Below are 19,311 nucleotides of genomic sequence, written 5' to 3' on the forward strand. Positions count from 1 at the left end.
CGTGTCTGCTTTTCTGGAGCAGCAGAAAACAACCTTTCTCCCTCCTCTACATGACATCCTTTTATATATTTGAACATGGCTATCATATCACCCCTTAAACTCCTCTTCTCCAGGCTACATGGATCTTGCAGTCTTTCCGACAGATTTAATCATTGTCTCAGTCTGTGTTTTTCTGTCTAAAGTGAGTGAATGTTTTCTAGAATTCCTTCTAAGATCCTTAATGCTATGCTGTATGTGGCCACTTGTGGCCTAATGTGCAGTCTGGGCTGAGATTCTTCTGTTTCACAGTTTCTTTCTCTGGATGCCATTGTAGTTTTTGTTTTGTACTTGTGAAAGACTTGTAGTCTGAATTGTGCTGATAAATGCAACATGCAGATGTATTGCTTTGTGATAGTGGACCTGTAGGCTTAAGATTTTCCATTTTTTCACTGTGAGCTATCTCTTGTCATTCCAAAATGTGCATTTTGACTGGATGAGAGCTAGCCTGTTTTAAAATGTAGGAAATTAATAATCATTTGAATGCATCAATTACACATCGTTCCAGTGTGGTGTAGTGGTTAAGAGCAGTGGACTCGTAATCTGGTGAACCAGGTTCGCATCCCCACTCCTCAGCTGCTGGGTGACCTTGGCTAGTCACACTTCTCTGAAGTCTCTCAGCCTCACTCACCTCAAAGAGTGTTTGTTGTGGGGGAGGAAGGGAAAGGACATTGTTAGCCGCTTTGAGACTCCTTAGGGTAGTGATAAAGCTGGGTATCAAATCCAAACTACTATTCTTCTCTTCTTCTTCCCTACAGATATGAACAGGCCTACCTGACTAGTCTAATTGGGCTTCGTTCTGAAAAATATTTCTGGATTGGCTTTTCAGATGTACAGCAGCAAGGGACATTCAAATGGATCAATAGAGACAGTGTTCTGTTCACTGACTGGAATTCAGGAATGCCTGGTAGGTACTGCCTGAAGTCTATCAGGAATGTTTTGATGGCAAGGGAAAAAATAGATATACAGTCGTACCTCAGTTTTCAAACGTAATGGGTTCTGGGAGACCGTTCGAGTTCCAAAACGTTCGAAAACCAAGGGGCAAATGGCAGTCTGCCAATTTTAATAGAGAAAATTGAGAAAAATAACTCAGCAAAAGCTGCTTGACTTCCAAGGCGTGTTCAAAAATGGAAGCATTTACTTCCGGGTTTACGGCGTTTGAAAACCGAAACGTTTGTCAACAGAGAGGTTCAAAAACCGAGGTACCGCTGTATAAGAAGGAAAATTCCTGGATGCCATGATGCAAGTTGGGTGCGAGTACTCTTTGGTGAGAGAACCACAGCAAAGATTTAATATACATACAGTGGTACCTCAGAAGTCGAACGTAATCTGTTCTGTAAGGACGCTTGACTTTGTTCGACTTCCAAGGTGCAGCTTCTGATTGGTACTTGCAGACAGCAGAAGCCACATTGGACGTTTGGCTTCTGAGGAACGTTCAAAAACCAGAACACTTGCTTCCAGGTTTTTGTCATTCAGGAGCCCAAACTTTAGGCAATGGAGCCGTTCAACTTCTGAGGTACCACTGTATATATTCAGCTACGTAACTCATTGAAATGTGCTTTTCCATGCAGCATCCAGAAAAGCTTGCACAGGCAGCAAAACTTGGCTTAGTTCCAAAGTGTTGTAAGCGCCTATGTTATTGGAACAGGAGCTCAAGAGAGGCTTGTTAGAGTTATGTGGTCTGAACTTGGAGCAACCAGCTTAGCCCTCCTCACACACTGAGCTTCTCAGATAGACTGAAGGAAAACAAATGCTTGATTACCTAGTCCAGTGGTAGTCAAGCTTTTTATACCTACCGCCCACTAATGCATTTTTCAAATTTCCTTACCGCCCACCAGTGCTGCAGTAACATGGGGCGTGGAACCCTCTGCCACCCACCTGGAATCCTGAAATGCCCACTAGTGGGTGGTAGGGGCCAGGTTGATGTTAGGTACTGAAGTTCTCACGCTGGGCCAGCAGGGGGTACTGTAGATAGTTTTCACTCAGGTCTACATATGCAAATAAGGAATTGAAAGTGACGTTCAGTGATTGGATAGTTATAGAAAGTTGTTACTGTTGCATTGTAGTGGAGCTCTATATAAGCAGGCTGGCTGAACCCTTCAGTTCAGTTCTGTTCTGGGCCTGTGAATAAACAAGAGCTGTTTGAAGAATCGCTGTGTCGTCTGATATGTTCACCCACAACTTAACAGTTGACTATCCCTGACCTAGTCCGTCCAAGGTGAGCTAAGCCTGGCAGGACAGCTTACTTTTTGGTCTTAACCCCCTCATCCATTATTTATTCTTAAGCAGGTTATATGAGGTGGGCTATCCAACAGAATCATATTTTACAAAACCTTTCTCTAGTTGTTTTGAATGCCTATGAAGAAAAGCTCAATTGACGTGGCTCTTGTCTTGTGTCTCCAAAAGGGCAACAATCTGGCTGTGTAGCCATGAGAACTGGCACTGCAGCTGGACTGTGGGATGTTGTGAACTGCAAGGAGAAGGCAGCCTTCATCTGCAAAAAATGGGCAGAAACTATGACAACAACTCCTGCCCCATCAACAATTCCCCCACCCCCATGCCCAGAAGGATGGCTTCAAAGCCCTTACAGAAGTGTATGCTTTAAAGTGGGTATACTGCTTCTTGAATCCAAGTTCTTGTTTGTTTCAATATCAAAGCAAAGAGAGAAATTACTTTTGTCTAAGTGAACCTTTTGAGATATTTGAGGATGTGATTTTTAGTTTTCAATTTAACTACTTGGTGCAGGATTTTGTTGTTATTCTTTTTTAAGTGGGTTTTAGTTCAATGTTTTGTACTGTGGTTTATTTGAAGTGTCAATATGCAATTGCCTTTTAAATGTTCCTCCACACAGGGCACCAAACCAAAGTAGGGGTGCCACTGCAGAGTGTTTCAATTATGATGTAGTACACACGGGTGGCGCTGTGCTCTAAACCACTGAGTCTCTTGGGCTTGCCAATCAGAAGGTCGGTGGTTCAAATCCCCATGACAGAGTGAGCTCCCTTTGCTGTGTCCCAACTCCTGCCAACCTAGCAGTTCGAAAGCACGCCAGTGCAAGTAGATAAATAGGTACCACTACAGAAGGAAGGTAAATGGTGTTTCTGCGGGCTCTGGTTTCCGTCACAGTGTTTCATTGCACCAGAGGCGGTTTAGTCATGCTGGCCACATGACCCGGAAAGCTGTCTGTGGACAAATGCCTGCTCCCTCAGCTTGAAAGTGAGATGAGCACCGCATCCCCATAGTCGCCTTTGACTGGACATTACCATCCAGGGGTCCTTTAGCTTTTCTTTTTTTTTAGTGCATGTGCAGAACAGAAAGCAAGAGTCGGGGGGGGGCACTGAATTGTGTCCTTGCAGAGGGTGCCACTGATATTTGAAAGTCCAAAGTCCACCCCTGTCTCCAGGTAGGGATGGGAGGGGACACTTCCTGAACACGCATTTTGTCAACATTGATCAAAGTTGTTCAGTAAGACCAGATACCAAACTGCCCCCCTGAAAGATACCCCCATATTGATAGTAACACAGTAGGTCCCTTTACTAGAGTCTGAAGATCCAGGGAGTCCAGTCTACCTGCAACTCTATCACCAAGAGGGTGGAAATGAGGCTTAATTATGCTTGAAGATTTTTATATTGTATCTAGGGTCCAAATCTTGTGAGATTTGCTGGAGACTATCAGAAATGGTGCTCAAGCAGAAGAAGTAACATTCGTTGTTGTCATCGTTTTATTGTTTGTAGCCCACCCATCTGACTAGGCGGTGCAACTCTGGGCAGCTTTCAACATTTTAGATATGTTGATCTTTACACATTAAAAAGCTTCCTCCTCTACAGGGAACTTTGTAACCAGTGAGTTGCTGAGCCATACCCTTCTATAGAAGAGAAAAAGACTGTGCTTGTGCAGTTAAAATAGGACTTGCAGATGGGAAGATAAGATTTGTGCTTCCTAATCTGACTAGCTGTTTCAGGTACTGCCAGTCCTGGACTTCCTTGTGCAAAGGCAGGTGGAAGAGACAGCTGGTTGAAAGGACAAAACATAGGAGGAAAGTTCTAATGAGCATCGGTGGGAGTTTCCCACCCAAATCTATTTATTTTTTAAAAAATTGTGCCGATTAATCACATGCTTTTATGCCATGTCTGCTTTGGCCCTTAGCTACCATTGTTACATGTCAAAGAGGGGTTCGTGCAAACCACGCAGATCTCACTGTGAATGGAATTTGCAAGATTCTTACCAATATGCAATTGTATTTATATCCATTTAGGCCTATACAAGTAACATGCTAACTTGGTTTGAAGCACAAGATTTTTGTAGAGCAATTGGAGGAGACCTAGCTTCTGCTAACAGCGAAGAAAAGTTTGGTTTGTACCATCAGTGAGTTTCATGAAATGTTTATTTCTTCACATTGTCTCAGAATCAAAAACTGTTCTGGTTACGGATGGGGAAGACATTGTATTTGGCTTCCATTTCCATGTGAATCTCCCAAACACCCGTCTCATTTGAAATTCACACACTAAAATGTCCTTCCTCTCTGTTACACACACTAACTATACTGAAAAAAACAGGTGGCCCTTTATCAAAAAGAGGGGAAAGAATCTACCTCATGCTACGCATCTCTGAGAATCACCAGTTGACTTCTGTGAAATATGTGCACTAGGTAGACTGAAATATGTACTGAGGTGTTTTGGGCTCAGACCCAACTTCTGCTTTTTAACTCAGTGTCTTTGGGAACTTGTTTGTCCATTGTGACTATCCATGCCCCCATGTCAGACATTTCGGTATAGTGCTGATAATAGGATGGTATATATATTTTTAAGGTTCAAATGTGCCCATCAACCAACCAAAAAGGAGGTAGGGGTCAGGGTTTATAATATAGTCACCTGTAAAGATTTAGAATAAATAATAATAATAATTTAATTTATTATTTATACCCCGCCCATCTGGCTGAGTTTCCCCAGCCACTCTGGGTGGCTCCCAATCAAATGTTAAAAACAGTACAGCATTAAATATTAAAAACTTCCCTAAATAGGGCTGCCTTCAGATGTCTTTTAAAGATAGGATAGCTGCTTATATCCTTCACATCTGAAGGGAGGGTGTTCCAGAGGGTGGGCGCCACTACCGAGAAGGCCCTCTGCCTGGTTCCCTGTAACTTGACTTCTTGCAGCGAGGGAACTGCCAGAAGGCCCTCGGCGCTGGACCTCAGTGTCCGGGCTGAATCATGGCAGTGAAGATGCTCCTTCAGGTATACAGGACTGAGGCCATTTAGGGCTTTAAAGGTCAGTGCCAACATTTCGAATTGTGCTCAGAAACGTACTGGGAGCCAATGCAGATCTCTCAGGACCAGAGTTATGTGGTCCCGGCAGCCACTCCCAGTCAACAGTCTGGCTGCCGCATTCTGGATTAATTGCAGTTTCTGGGTCACCTTCAAAGGTAGCCCCATTGCAGTAGTCCAAGAGGGGGAAAACTAGAGCACTCTAAAATTTTCTGCACTCTAAAATTATCTTTTATATATTTTAGGTTTCGACGTCATTGTTGGGTTGGTTTAATTAAGTTGGAGCCTGATAAAGGATTTACTTGGAGTGATGGATTTCCTGTAAGTATGCTAATGTATTGACAGGAAAATTAATATCATTTTTACAAAACCATTTTGAATATGAATGTTGAAGCTCTTTTGCTTTCTGGACAGATCCCATAGCATTGTTTTAAATGTTTAGTCACTTACCGGTAAATTTCCAGCATCCGAGCCTTTAAGCATGGGTTTGTATGCAATCTAATTTTTGGACCCAGCACCTATGGCAGTTCCTGCAGAGTTGATGAAATTGCTGCTTATCCAGTTGGATTAGATTTGTTTTTGCTTTGTTTTTAAAATAGTGCTCTTATGTATTATGATGATGATGATGATGATGATGATGATGATGATGTAACAAACAGAGCATTAAACAATGCACCAATAGGAGCACAAACACCTACATGTAATTCAAAAATGAACTATGGTTTAGTGCAAATGGGAAAACAAAGATTGTGGCTGCTGCCCTCCTTCCCTGGTCCTGCTGGTCCTGTACTATCCAAAGCAAAGCCATGATTTGGAAAAGTGGCCATTACAGTTAAAACATTTTTCATCATCTGAGACTCTTCTTCATGTGCCTCCTCCACAAGAGGTTTGGAGGGTGGCAACATGACAAAGGGCCTTTTCTGCAGCGGCCCCCTGCTTGTGGAATGCTCTCCCCAGGGAGGTTTGTTTGGCACCTTCATTACATATCTTGAGGTGCCAGGCAAAAATATATCTCTTCTCCCATGCCTTTGGCTAATTAAACAATCTATGGCTTTTAAAACTGGTTATGAATTTTGTTTGTTACTATGTTGTGTATTTTTTGTGTTTTTATATTGTAAACCACCCTGTGATCCTCGGATGAAGGGCCATACAAAAATGTAATAAATTTTACTATTATAATATTTATACCCTACCCATCTGGCTGGGTTGCCCCAGCCACTCTTGACAACTTACAACACACACACAAATAATAATAAAACATCAAACATTAATAGTAACAATCAGATCCTGTATAAAAATTCACAATAACTTTAAAATAAACAATGTATATCAAATAAAGCAATATGCAATAATCCATTAGAATCCAATAGCAAGCACTAAAATTGGACTCCAGCTGTTCTCCTTCGTGTTGAAGTGGACGCGATAACAATACAGGCAAGAATTGACTATCTGTGTCTAAACTATGTAAAAAGATTTCAAGTACAAGATCTTCAGGCGGTCATGAAGTTGGACAAGAGGCACTTAAGCGATCGCCTCTATAGGTCCGATGCAGAAAGGGATTTAACCATGATTGCCTCTACCCAAAGTTCACCATGGTTCCCACTTATCAAAATGGAGCACACTCAAGCTAGTTATCTGACAAAGCTCCCACTTGCCATACTAAGAATCGCTTTTACAGAATTATGATTTCAATCAATGCCCTTGGCGGTGTTGGATGGACGGTACGGCGAAGTACAGTACAACGAGAGACTTTATCTGTGTGGGCAACCTTATGTACAGGACCTGTACCATTATTTACTGCAATGCCCGCTATATACAGACCCAAGAGACTGATTTATAAAACCCCTGCTTACGAACGGAACACACTCGAACAGGGTGGAAAGGGTGAAATGGCTGCTGAGTGATACGGATGATTTTGTAACTTATAAACTATACACACTGGCAGCTAAGAAGATTAGGAGGAAAGAACTAGACAAAATTGCAGTCAATTGCAAAGGTGATTTGGACATTTAAGTTGGCACATTCTACCTGAGAATCCCCAGCTAGTCTATTACATGCAGCAAACAATTTTTAGGAGATGTGATTGCGATTTATCATATTTGTTATGCCTGATGTTTTATGGTTATTGTTGATTTTTTAATGTTCTTCTTGTAAATGATGCCATGGCCTTTGGCTAGTGCAATAAAGTCTATGAATGAATGAAACACTAAAATGTAACATCAGCAAGTAATATTTAAACAGTTTACACTTATCAATTACAATAAAGAATTACTTATCCATAATCGATAAAAACAGCAGCAAATCACAATACATAAAAAACCACAATGTGCGTTCTCATTAAAAGAGAGCACGTGTTGCAGTGGGGGCCAGAAAAGACCCCCCGCTGTTGCTAGGCATGTTTGGGATGCTTGGCCCTAGCAGGGATTGGTAGCCTGAGTTGCTGGGGTAATTTTGATGTTGCCAATTTGGGGGTGGGAACAGAGTTTTTTTAAGCAGTGCACACAGCAATCTGCTTTCTCTTTTGCTGTGTGCACCGGATCACCCGCCCGCCCTCCCTTGATTTGGGTCTTATGTGTTGACCTTGCTATGCCTGTCATGGGGTCGCCTGCTGTTGGGGCAGGGGCCTGGTAGAAATTTTGTCCATTTGGCTGATTGGCTGGTGCCATTTGGTTTTTGCCTACTGCGTAGCAAATCGTCATAACTTTGAGGTTGCGGTTAGGCATTGGTTAAAATTGGTTGGAGGAGGGTTAAGGATTGGCTGGGCCTGCCCCTCCAAAGCTGCTGCTGCAAGGGAATTCCGTTAAAGGAATTCAGGGGCTTGCCATCCTTTTGTCCAAACCCCTGGAACTGGGTTTGGGCCGCGTAAGCCCCTGGGAGCATGCGGGGAGAAGCTGAGGGCCTGTGTCACAGCTCCAGTTCTCCCCAATATTGTTTCCTCTCACTGACTTTCGCTGGAATCCGGAAGTCAGTTCTGTCCCCAAGGCGGGGGGACAGATAGTCCTATCCTAACCAATGCCTAAGCAACCACTCACATCCATGTATGTTAATAAAGTTATGCCAAAAACCTTAAACAAAAATTCTGTGTGATATGTGAGTTATTAGGGTAGGGGTGTCTTGGGGACCTCAACACGCAAAACATACAAAACAATGTAAAAGGATTAAATTAAATTAATGAATGAATGAATGACAGTTTCAGTATGATACTGCGGGCGAATCAGCTGATATGTCTGCCCTGCTCTGGCCCACAGTGGGAGTGTGGTGAATTGGTAGGCGGAGGTAAAACATGTTCAGTTGTTGGGAAAACTTGCAATGACAGGAACTGTTTCTTTATAATAGCCTTTCGCACCCAGATTGTATTAACAGGGAAATGACAGCTCATCTTTCTCTCTATACATACATACATACATACATACATGTGCACAGGTGTATAAAGAATGCTACTGTAAGTCTGTATCTTTTTCTGTAGATTTCTGAAGATTTTTATAAAGAAAAAGAGTAATGAATATTTATTCCTACAGCAGGTGGACTATGAACCATATATGTATTCTTCACGTCATGTCAGAGACGAAGGATGTGTAGCAGCGTATACACGTTTTATGGGGCTGTCACTTTCCTCGTGTGAGAATGTGTTTTGTTGGATTTGCCAAATAAAGAGAGGTAAGATTACCATTTCAATGAGAAGCAGGAATCTAGTGCATGGAGGCCATTGTGAATTCAGAAGTACTTATTGACACAATGGTTAGTTAAACCATGGAAATTGTCCCACAAGAGGTAGTGATGGCAGCAATATTTCTGAATACCAATTGCTACAGAAGGAGAGAGCATTCTTGTGCTCCGATTCAGCTTGCTGGTTTCCTACAGGCGTCTAGGTGGCCACTGTGAGAACAGGAAGCTGTACTAGATGGGCCATTGGACTTAATACAGGAAGCCACTGAAGGCTGCTTCGCATTATATTATTATTTGTGCCTCAGAAATGTAAAAATATTGGGGTGTGGCCACAGCACCTGAGGAAATGGCCAACTAAAGAGAGAGTTCTGTAAAGGCACCTGAAACTTCTCCTACTTTTGAGGTTCTGCAACACTAATCCTCCCTCCATGAGCTAGGAAAGGGAGAATTCATATACAGGTGAAAATGAGAGATCCGACCGCCCTAGTTTCAGCCCAAAGACCATGTTTCCCCTTCAAGCTGTCAAGAAAATCAGGCTGCATCTAAAGACTCTCCTCCCTGGAAGAGAGAGGAGTAGTTGTGGGCAACCTCGCCATCGTTCCTGGACTCGTTCTGGGGGCTGGGGTTGGGGGAAGCTCGGGCTTCCCCCGCCCCCAGCCCCACAAGCTCGGGGGGGGATTAAAAAAAATTCTTTATTCCCCCCCACCCACCCCCAAAAATAAGTGCACCCTAATGGGCCGGGGTGCTCTATAAGGCGAAAAATACGGTAGGTTTTTTTGCACCTGCCTCGATGAAGCAGTCTTTTGAATCCTCTTATTACTTCATCTTGGCTTAGCAGTCTTCTTCTGTGATTTCACTTTTCTACTGTTCAGCTGCTTTTTCTACGAATGCATCCTTGCTTGAAATATGCAGAGCAGCAACCTGGACATCCCCAAGCACATTCCCCAGGCACTATAAGATGGAGCCTTTGCAACCTCTGGAGCAGCATTCCGCCCGAAGGTCTTACAGCAGGCTGTCCTACACCAATCACTTGTTGCAGTTGGGATCCACCCTAGTTCACAGAATTATAGAATAGTAGGCCCAACCCGGGGTTGCTACACCAGCAAGCAAAATAATAGCATTGTACCTACCTGAATGGTAGATTTGCTTGTCCAGTGTAATGGATCACTGGGGCCACACCCTTGCATGACCTAGAACACCTTTTCCCACCTCTGTTTGCACCTCTGTTGGCTTTCAGTTAATGGTTTCTCATAGGAAATAGGTTAATACTATTATGGCCTCCAATTCTGGACTGTTCATGCTTGGTGAATACGTAAAACTGAAGAGGCAGGAACAAAATAAATGAAGAGGGGCCAGCCCATTTCCTGTAAAAGGCTACTCCTGCTTTTGTCCACTAGAGGTACAAGTAAGCCCAACCCAGTGATGCTATACTGGACAAGCAAATCTACTCTTCAGGTAAGTACATGCAGGCAGGGGCGTAGGAAGGGGGTATGGGGGTGCATGCCGCCCTGGGTGTTATCCTGAGGGGGGTGACATTCAGTGCCCCCCTGCCCCGACTCCCAAGCCTACAGTGAGCGGCAAAGCAGCAGCAAAGCAGGCAAAAGCAGCAGCAAAGCATTGGCAAAGCGTCGCAGCTCCCCCCTTCCCCCGGCTCACTGTAGGCTTGGGAGTCACAGATGGGTTGCAGCGTTGCCCTGCCACCCACACTCCCGGCTGGAGGAGGCAGGCAGGCAGGCAGGCAGGGGAGAGGACAGCTGTCATCCTTGAAGGGGGGTGACATCCGGGGCGCGCCCCCGCCCGTGACTCCCAAGCCTACAGCGAGCGACGGCCCTGGCGGCTCGTCAGGGCCATCGGCAAAGGGCCGTCGGCAAAGCAGAGCAGCTCCCCCCTTCCCTCGATTCGTCTCCCAACTTGGGGAGGGGGTGACAAAAACTATTTCCATCACCAGGTACCACCTGACCTTGCTATGCCTCTGCATGCAGGGCTTTTTTTCAGCCAGGACTCACTAGAACTCAGTTCCAGCACCTCTCAGGTAGGTGCCATTGTCATTATATAAGAGAAGAAGGGAGATTTTCATGGTGAGTTCCAGCACCTCCTTTTCTAGAAAAATAGTATTGGGTTCATGGTATCATATGTACAGTCATATATACACATTATCACTTTTGAGAAATATTTAGAAAGTACTTATTTATTTTCTGTACTGCCCTTCGATCTGGTATGCAATGTAATGTAATGTAACAGTGATTAATTTTATTTTGATACGACCTTGCATAGCGTTAACCTCATACACTTACCAGCTTTGGTCTGGTTTTTGTAAACACTTTTTATTTTTATGTACTCTTGTTTGTAATATGAAACAATGCAATACCATATAAATCACACTATTATAAGCAATATGTTTTTGGTTTTCAGGTGCACGGTTAAAACCGGAACCACGCAGTGATATTGGTATGTTGAGTGATTCCACCTTTGCTTAGGTCACGTGTGTCTCTCTTAAGCAGCACTATAAAAGTGGAGGTGGAGCTGCCTTAACAGCTCTTTCAGCCTACTGATGGTTCTGTCACAAGCCAAAGATGTGTGTGCTTCCTGGCTTGGGCATCCCAGTTTCTGCCTTCCCTCAGAACAAACAGGTCTTAAATAAAAAAATGGGGAAGGGGCTTCCCCAGAGGTTCTCTTCGGCCACTGAGGGTCCTACTATTGGGATTTCAGCTCCGGTCGTCCGAGCTGATAAGGCTCATCTTCTTTTGAGCCCACCCAGCAGAGCATTAAAACAACGCCACAGCGGAAGGATGAGATAATATGGGCTACATTGCTATGCTTTATTACTAAGCTATGCAGAGAGCAAAGAAATACAGTGGTGCCTCGCAAGACGAAATTAATTCATTCCGCGAGTTTTTTCGTCTAGCGAATTTTTCGTCTTGCGAAGCACGGTGTCGGAAAAGTTTTGGAAAGGCTTCAAAAATCACCAAAAACCTCAAAAAAGGCTACCACACCGCGTTCTATGAGTTACTCCTCGAAGTCAAGTCGCAACTGTATTAACGGTGTTAAGAAAAAGGAAACAAACTTGCAAAAAACGCAATACGTTTTCGTCTTGCGAAGCAAGCCCATAGGGAAATTCGTCTTGTGAAGCAGCTCAAAAACGGCAAAACCCTTTCGTCTAGCGAGTTTTTCGTCTTGCGAGGCATTCATCTTGCGGGGCACCACTGTATACATGTTCTCTCTATGAGAAGCAGAGAGCAACTGAACAAAGGAAACAACAGAACAAAGGAAACAGGAAACCAGTAACGTCACATCCCGTCTCCCTTTCCCGTGAGAATCCAACAGTATCTGGACTCTGTGGAATGTAAACAGTCCTGTGACTGCAAGCAACTGCTCAGTGAGGAAACAGAAACTAACACCTACCAGGAGCCAATGGTAGCTGCTTTCTGGTCTGGGCTTGCTCATTCCTCCAAAATGGATTACATACAACTGGGGAAGCTCAGTGGTACAACTGCTTTGTATGCAAGAGGTCCCAGGCCCTGCAAGAAAATGTGAAGTCATAAGATAGTACCTTTAAAACATATGCAGTGTCTTTTCTTCAGTTTTGCATACTTGCCTTTCAGCAAATAATTCCATGGTTGTCATTACTGAGCCGACCAGTTTTTTTTTTCATGGGAGATATATTTCCACAGTCCTAGGTGCTTGTTTTATAATTTAATTTGAAAATAAATTATCAGGGTAATCAAACTGTAATAGTTTTAAATGTACCATGGTGTGACAGGGGAATGGAGAGGGAGAAGTTGTTCATTGTGTGCTTCAAAATTGAAATCATATATCTGACAGTCTAAAGTGGGCAAGATCATTGAATTTGCTTAGCTGCACCGCTGGTTGTGTGAATTAACGTTATTCACACTCTTGCATACCATAAAGGATGGCTAATAAATATTTTGATATTTAATATTAAATTTAATATTCATTATTAAAATAATAAAATTGCTTCTTTTTGTAGAATATTTGTTCAGAAGAATTGAAGATGGCTGGATTGAGTACAAGGGCAAGGAGTACTATTTCAGTAATGAACAGACATCTCTCGAAAGAGCACGGGAATTCTGCAAGAAACATGGAGGAGATCTTATTGTCATTGAAAGTCGCAGTGAATGGCAATTTGTGTGGAGATATGTAAGAAAAATATGGAGCATATGCTTTCCAGTCAAGTATAGCTTGGTTTAAAAAAAGGGCACATAAATTATTTGATCAAGGCCATTTTTATGTCTGCTAATCATTTTCCTCTGGATGGTGGCACCAAAAGCTTGCAGAGATTAGCAGTGCAATTCCATGCATGTCTACTGAAAAGTAAGTCTCATTGTCTTTAATGGGTCTCATTTCCAAGTAAGTGTGTAAAATATTGCAAGCTTTGTGGTCATATACTACTATCATAGCATAAGCCAAGGAAATGAGGCTTGCAAATATACACTTGCAAAGTGCTGAAAACACTTTTCCATGTAATCAGGGTTCTATGCAGGCATGGATATATGAATGTGATTCCTGAATGGACTGGTGAGATTGTGTGCTGTAACACATGGAGTTCCTACTTACTGAACGCAATGTGTTCTGTGGAAATCCTTTGGTAGGCGAGAGTTTGCACAATGAGTCCATGAATTCCATCCATTCCTATGGGAACATTGCAAATGTAGGATTTGTTTGATCACTCCCCCACCCCCTCTCCAATCACCAAAAGAGAGACAAAGTAAAAAAAAAACTTATTTGTCCAACCTCTCCTGCTCTCTGAATTGTATGATCTCGCTTCCCCCCACCCCTCTCTGATTTCTGCCCCAGAGTATAGCAAGGTCTGGGCATAATTATTTAAGTGCAGATAAGTGAATTTTCGGATAGCAAGCATGCAAATAGCCACACCTGCGAGTATTAGACTCTCAAGGCATTGCTGGTGCTGACACTTATTGCTATCTGTTAATAAGGAAATTAAGATGCAGTGAGGTACAGTTTGTGATTATCATCCTCTTGTTGGATCTCAGCAGAATTTCTATTGCCCATTCCTGTTGGGACGGGCATATTCTGTGGCTATATTGTACTACTTTCCAGCACATTTGTATTCTTTTAAAATCTAGGAATATTTGCTAGAATAGAAATAAAAACATTCCGAAAACCAGCTAATTACATCAGTTAAAGTATAACATAATAAAAAAACTTTCTTTCATGTTTACCCTCATTTTAATTGACATGTTTTAATTTGTTTTAATTGTAAAGCTTTAATTGTGTTTTTAAACAAACACATTATGTTCATCATTACAAGCTTCCTATGGAATAACTGAATTATATTGCTCTGGAGAATACCTGATTATTTTATTGTTGCATTTACGTTGCATTTACTCCCATTTTTCCTTTGTATGTTTTAGAGCAAGTGTTATGGATCTGCTTATTATATTGGTTTAATTCTGGGACTCGATAGAAAGTTCAGGTAAGTGAACAAAAGAAGAAGTGGAAATCAGATTTTTAACAATTGTAAATACTAACTTTATTTTAGATCATAACTAGGTTAGCATTAAATTTTAAGTCTTCTGTATATAAGGATGTTACACCTGCCCACCATTCATCAGTTACTTTTCTGATTGACTCTGCAGTCCTGTGGTTCTTTTGATGGTTTCCTATGAGAACATCAGATTTCCTTTCCTGAGAGTGGAGAGGGAGGTCTGAGCTTGGCGGAGACAGCTGGATGTTAGTTACATTCTCCATGCCGCCTAAGGAACCTCCATGGCCATTGCCTTGCTGAAATCAATCTCCAATGACTGGGAAGTGAGCATGGCAGTGACTAACCAGGAGAAGTCTTGGATCCAAAAGATCCAAAATCTTCTTAGTCTCCAACCCTGCCCCTGAACTACGGAGAAGCTTGTGTTTGTCAGCATGTGGAAATAATTTAATGGCAAGGGGGATAGAAAATGATGGGGGAGTGCACAAAACCTGCCCCACCTTTAATTCTGCTCTGCCACCACTGGAGCCAACTATAAGGGGCCTTTGGTACCTAAGGAATCAGAAAAAATGGTTCCTGAAAATGGTTCAAAAAGCACCAGAAATCATGGCTGATGCCTTGTATAGCCTTGGGGGTGGCATCCAAGGCCTTCTTGGGCCTCGGACACAACTTCTGGAGTCCCTAGGAGCCGTTGCGGCACACACAATGTGACTTCATGATGTCACAGCACAACATGATGTCACAATACGTCGCACGCCGCTTGGCACCCATAATCTGGGGCCCAAATCAGCGCCCCTGTCTGCTACAGTGAGCCCAGCAATGCTTGGGATACTGCAGTTCAGCCATTTTCATCATTTTAGTTCAGTTAAAGTGTTAAGTTGTGGGCGAACATATCAGACGACACAGCGATTCTTCCAAAGCAGCTCTTTATTTGTAAGCTGGAACAGAACTAACTGAGGAGCTCAGTTAGCTTGCTTATATAGAGCTCCAGAACAATGTAACTGTTGCCATTTTCTAAAACTATCCAATCACTGAACGTCACTTTTCGATCCTTCATTTGCATAACTATCTACAGTATCCCCCTGCTGGCCCAGGGTGAGAACTTCAGTACATAACACCCCTCCCCACCGAGATAAGGCGTTAGTTACAATCGTAATGGTTTCCTTATATACAGCACTACACGTAATGGTTCAATTAGGCACAAAAGCATATTGGTTACATTTCACATACTTAGACCAACAGTGATACATGTCCAACAACATAGTCCTTTAAATAAGTTGGGCACTTGGAAACTCTGCCAGACCGCCGGGGACTGGTAGCCAAGTCCGGGGGGGGCACCCAATTCTTGCTGAGGCTGTGGTGCGACCCTAGGTGGCGTTGAAACCAAATCCCCTGGATCCGCTGCTGTGGGTGGAGCCTCCGCAAGTGGAGTGGTCTGAGCCTGTGGTAAGTCTGGCAGACCCTCTGAAGTGGCTTGGTTCGTCTCCACACTGGCAGTTTGCGAGAGAGGTGGAGCTTCACCATCTGTAAGTGTCTCTTCCGGAGCCATGAGCGCAGTTGGGGGCACCATGGTAGTGTCCAAGTCCCCAACCCTGCGCCTAAGCTGGTCTATGTGCCGGCGCCACAAGCGTCCATCTTCGAGTGCCACCTGATACAAGCGAGGTCCAGTGACTCCCACTACTGTGGCTGGCACCCAAGGAATGTCCTCCACATAGTTCCGGGCAAAGACCTGGTTTCCTGGAACAAATGACCGTGGCGCGTTGGCACAGCCTGGGGGTTCGGCCATGGCAAAGTCCGGGTGCAGCCGGTCGAGCGGTGACGTGAGGCGGCGGCCCATAAGCAGTTCAGCAGGACTCCGCCCTGTGGCCGCATGAGGGGTGATGTGTTGCACGAACAAGTATTCGGCGACCCGCTCGTGCCAGTCTCCCCGGTCCAGGCGCGCCAGTGCCTCTTTTGCTGAGCGCACCATTCTCTCCGCTTGCCCGTTGCTGGATGGATGAAATGGTGCCATTAGGGCATGGCGGATGCCCAGTCCCAAAAGATACCGCTCAAAAGTGCCTTGTGTGAACTGCGGTCCCTTGTCGGAGACAAGGACATCAGGACACCCATGCGTCGCAAACAGGCCTCGCAGCACCCGGATGACGGCCTCGGTAGGGGTGGAGGGCATCAGGGCCACCTCCAGCCATTTGGAATAGGCGTCCACCACTACCAGAAAGGTCCGGCCGTGAAAGGGGCCGGCCAGATCGATGTGCACCCTCGACCAGGGTGTCTGGGGCGTCTCCCAGGTGTGCCCCTTAGCTGCCGGTGGTGCAGGCCTCGATTCTTGGCACGCTTGACAGGCGGACACCCAGGCAGTGATGGCATCGTCCATGTTAGGCTACCAGACATAACACCGAGCCAACGCCTTCATTTTGATGATTCCCAGGTGGCCAATGTGCAGAGCCTCCAGGACGCGTTGACGGAGTCTTTGGGGAATCGCGACGCGGTCTCCCCACAGCAGACAGCCGCAATGAGCCGAGAGTTCATGTTGTCTGGTTGCGAACGGTTGGAACTCCGATGCAAAAGGCCCTTGTGGCCACCCCCTCCACACTCAGTTGAGCACACGGCTGATGGTGCGATCCTGTGCAGATGCGGAGGCCACAGTGGCAGCCGATACAGGCGCTGCCGGAAGATCCTCAATCAGGAGGAGCGATGAAGCTGGAGCTGGGTCTTCCACAAACGCTGGAAGAGGGCAACGGCTGAGGGCGTCAGCATGGCCCATCGATTTCCCCGGGCGATGGACGAGCCGGTAGTGGTAGGCAGCCAGGAAAACAGTCCATCACAGCATGCGCGGCGAGAGGACCGGTGGAGTTGGACAATCACCGGCAAGGAGGCCCAGGAGCGGCTTGTGGTCAGTGATGAGGTCAAAAGTCCTGCCATAGAGGTATTCATGGAACCTCTTCACTCCAGCCACAAGTGCCAGTGCCTCCTTGTCGAGCTGGCTGGAATTCCGTTCAGTCAGAGATAGCGTCCTGGAAAAGTAGGCGAGCGGTGCTTCTCTTCCGTCTGGAAAACGGTGACTAAGGACAGCACCAATGCCAAAAGGTGAGGTGTCGCAGGCAAGGACCAGTGGCCTGGCTTCACTGTACTGTACCAGCACACTGTCCGATGAAAGGAGAGCCTTGACTGCGTTGAAGGCCGCCGTCTCCCGATGACCCCAGGACCAAGGCGTCTTTGTGCTGAGGAGTCGGTGAAGAGGCTCAGCCACCGTGGCTTTGTGGGGCAGGAACATGTTATAAAAGTTCAGCAGCCCCAGGAATGCCTGCAACTCTGTCTTGTTCTTTGGGATGGGGGCCTGTTGGATAGCGCAGATCTTGGATGCGGTCTGGTGAAGGCCGGAGGCGTCGATAAGATAGCTCAGGAACTCCACCTGTGGAACAGCGATCTGGCACTTCTCCCTCTTTACCTTGAGCCCGGCCTCTTGAAACCTGGTCAGCACGGCACGAAGGCGCTCAAACAGCTGCTGGTGTGAGTCTGCGGACACCAAGATGTCATCAAAATATGGTACCATGCCCGGAAGCCCTTGCAGGAGACGCTCCATAAGGCTTTGGAAGATGCCAGGAGCCACACTCACCCCGAACTGCAACCGGTGGCAACGGAATGCCCCTCGGTGGGTGACGATCGTCTGGGCTTCAGCAGTGGCATCATCAACGGGCAGTTGTTGATAGGCTTGGGCAAGGTCCAGCTTAGCAAAGACCTTACCCTCACCCAGGGAATGCAGCAGGTGTTGGACAACAGGAACCGGATAAGCGTGCTGCTGAAGTGCCTTGTTGATCGTGTACTTGTAGTCAGCGCAGATTCTCACCGATCCGTCTGACTTGACGGGCATGATGATGGGGGTTTCCCACTTGGCGTGGTTAACCGGCTCCAAAACTCCTTGGGCGATCAGCTTGTCCAGTTGTTCGTCCACCTTAGCCTTGAGAGCAAAGGGAACCCGGCGTGGCTTTAGCTTGATGGGGGCGACTTGTGGATCAAGGTTAAAGGAGATGGGCGTACCTGTATATTGCCCCAAAGTGCCATCAAAAACCTCGGCAAAGTCTTTGACCGGACCCTCAGTCTCTGCGTTAGAGATGCAGTTGATGCCGGTGACTTCCAGGTCGAGGGCATCAAACCAGTCTAGCCCTAGGAGGCTTGGCCGCTGACCTTCGACCACCACCAGTCGGAGCAGGCCCGAAAAATCCTTGAAGGCGATCTGGAACCGGCCAACACCTACCACGGGAATGTCGTTTCCCTGGTAGTCTCTCAGGTGTACGCGGTGAGAGTCAAGTTGCCTTTTGGACACTCTGGGTACCAGTCTTTTGATGGTGCTCCAAGACACGATGGACAGGGCAGACCCGGTGTCGATCTCCATGTCACATGGAGCTCCTTCAATGAGCACCGTGACGTTCAGCTTGCGTTGCGTAGGCGAGTCGGTTTGGCCAACCGTGGTTCCAGACGGGCAGCAGCAGTTGGTGAGACTGAAACAGCTTTCCTTGGCAGACTGGAGTGAAGACTTGGACTTGCGAGTCGGTGAAGGGGGGGTGTCAGACGGAGCCGATCGGCAGACCTTAGTGATGTGACCCCTTCTGGAACACGTCTGACAGATGGCGTCTCTGAATCGACACTTGGCACGGGAATGGTTGCCTCCGCAGCCGGCACATTCCGGTTGGCCCTTGGACTTCTGTTGGAACTTCCTGCGCTCCCGCTTTGTCTGGTGCACGTCATTGTCTTCACTGGAGGATGCTTCATCACTGCTGGCCTCTTCATGATGTACTGGAACTGGCTTCCTAGCAAGACGCGGGCTGCTGGACTTGCAGATCTCCTGGTTCAGCAGCTTCTGAGGCCACAGCCTCCTCAATGGCTTTCT

General features: G+C 45.7%; 1 protein-coding gene across 1 annotated transcript in view; it reads left to right on the forward strand.

Moving 5' to 3' along the window:
• The window catches only part of LOC309515859 (macrophage mannose receptor 1-like), a 53,631-nt gene that overhangs the window by 13,140 nt on the left and 21,180 nt on the right, over positions 1 to 19,311 (forward strand). Inside the window, exons 11-18 of the mRNA XM_082194073.1 lie at positions 795 to 943; positions 2,443 to 2,642; positions 4,289 to 4,398; positions 5,542 to 5,617; positions 8,818 to 8,953; positions 11,375 to 11,410; positions 12,951 to 13,120; positions 14,356 to 14,417. Coding sequence (XP_082050199.1) covers positions 795 to 943; positions 2,443 to 2,642; positions 4,289 to 4,398; positions 5,542 to 5,617; positions 8,818 to 8,953; positions 11,375 to 11,410; positions 12,951 to 13,120; positions 14,356 to 14,417 — 939 coding nt within the window. The remainder of the gene's footprint in view (positions 1 to 794; positions 944 to 2,442; positions 2,643 to 4,288; positions 4,399 to 5,541; positions 5,618 to 8,817; positions 8,954 to 11,374; positions 11,411 to 12,950; positions 13,121 to 14,355; positions 14,418 to 19,311) is intronic.

Source organism: Podarcis vaucheri (assembly GCF_965113315.1).
Source record: "Podarcis vaucheri genome assembly, chromosome: 12".
Lineage (NCBI taxonomy): Eukaryota > Metazoa > Chordata > Lepidosauria > Squamata > Lacertidae > Podarcis > Podarcis vaucheri.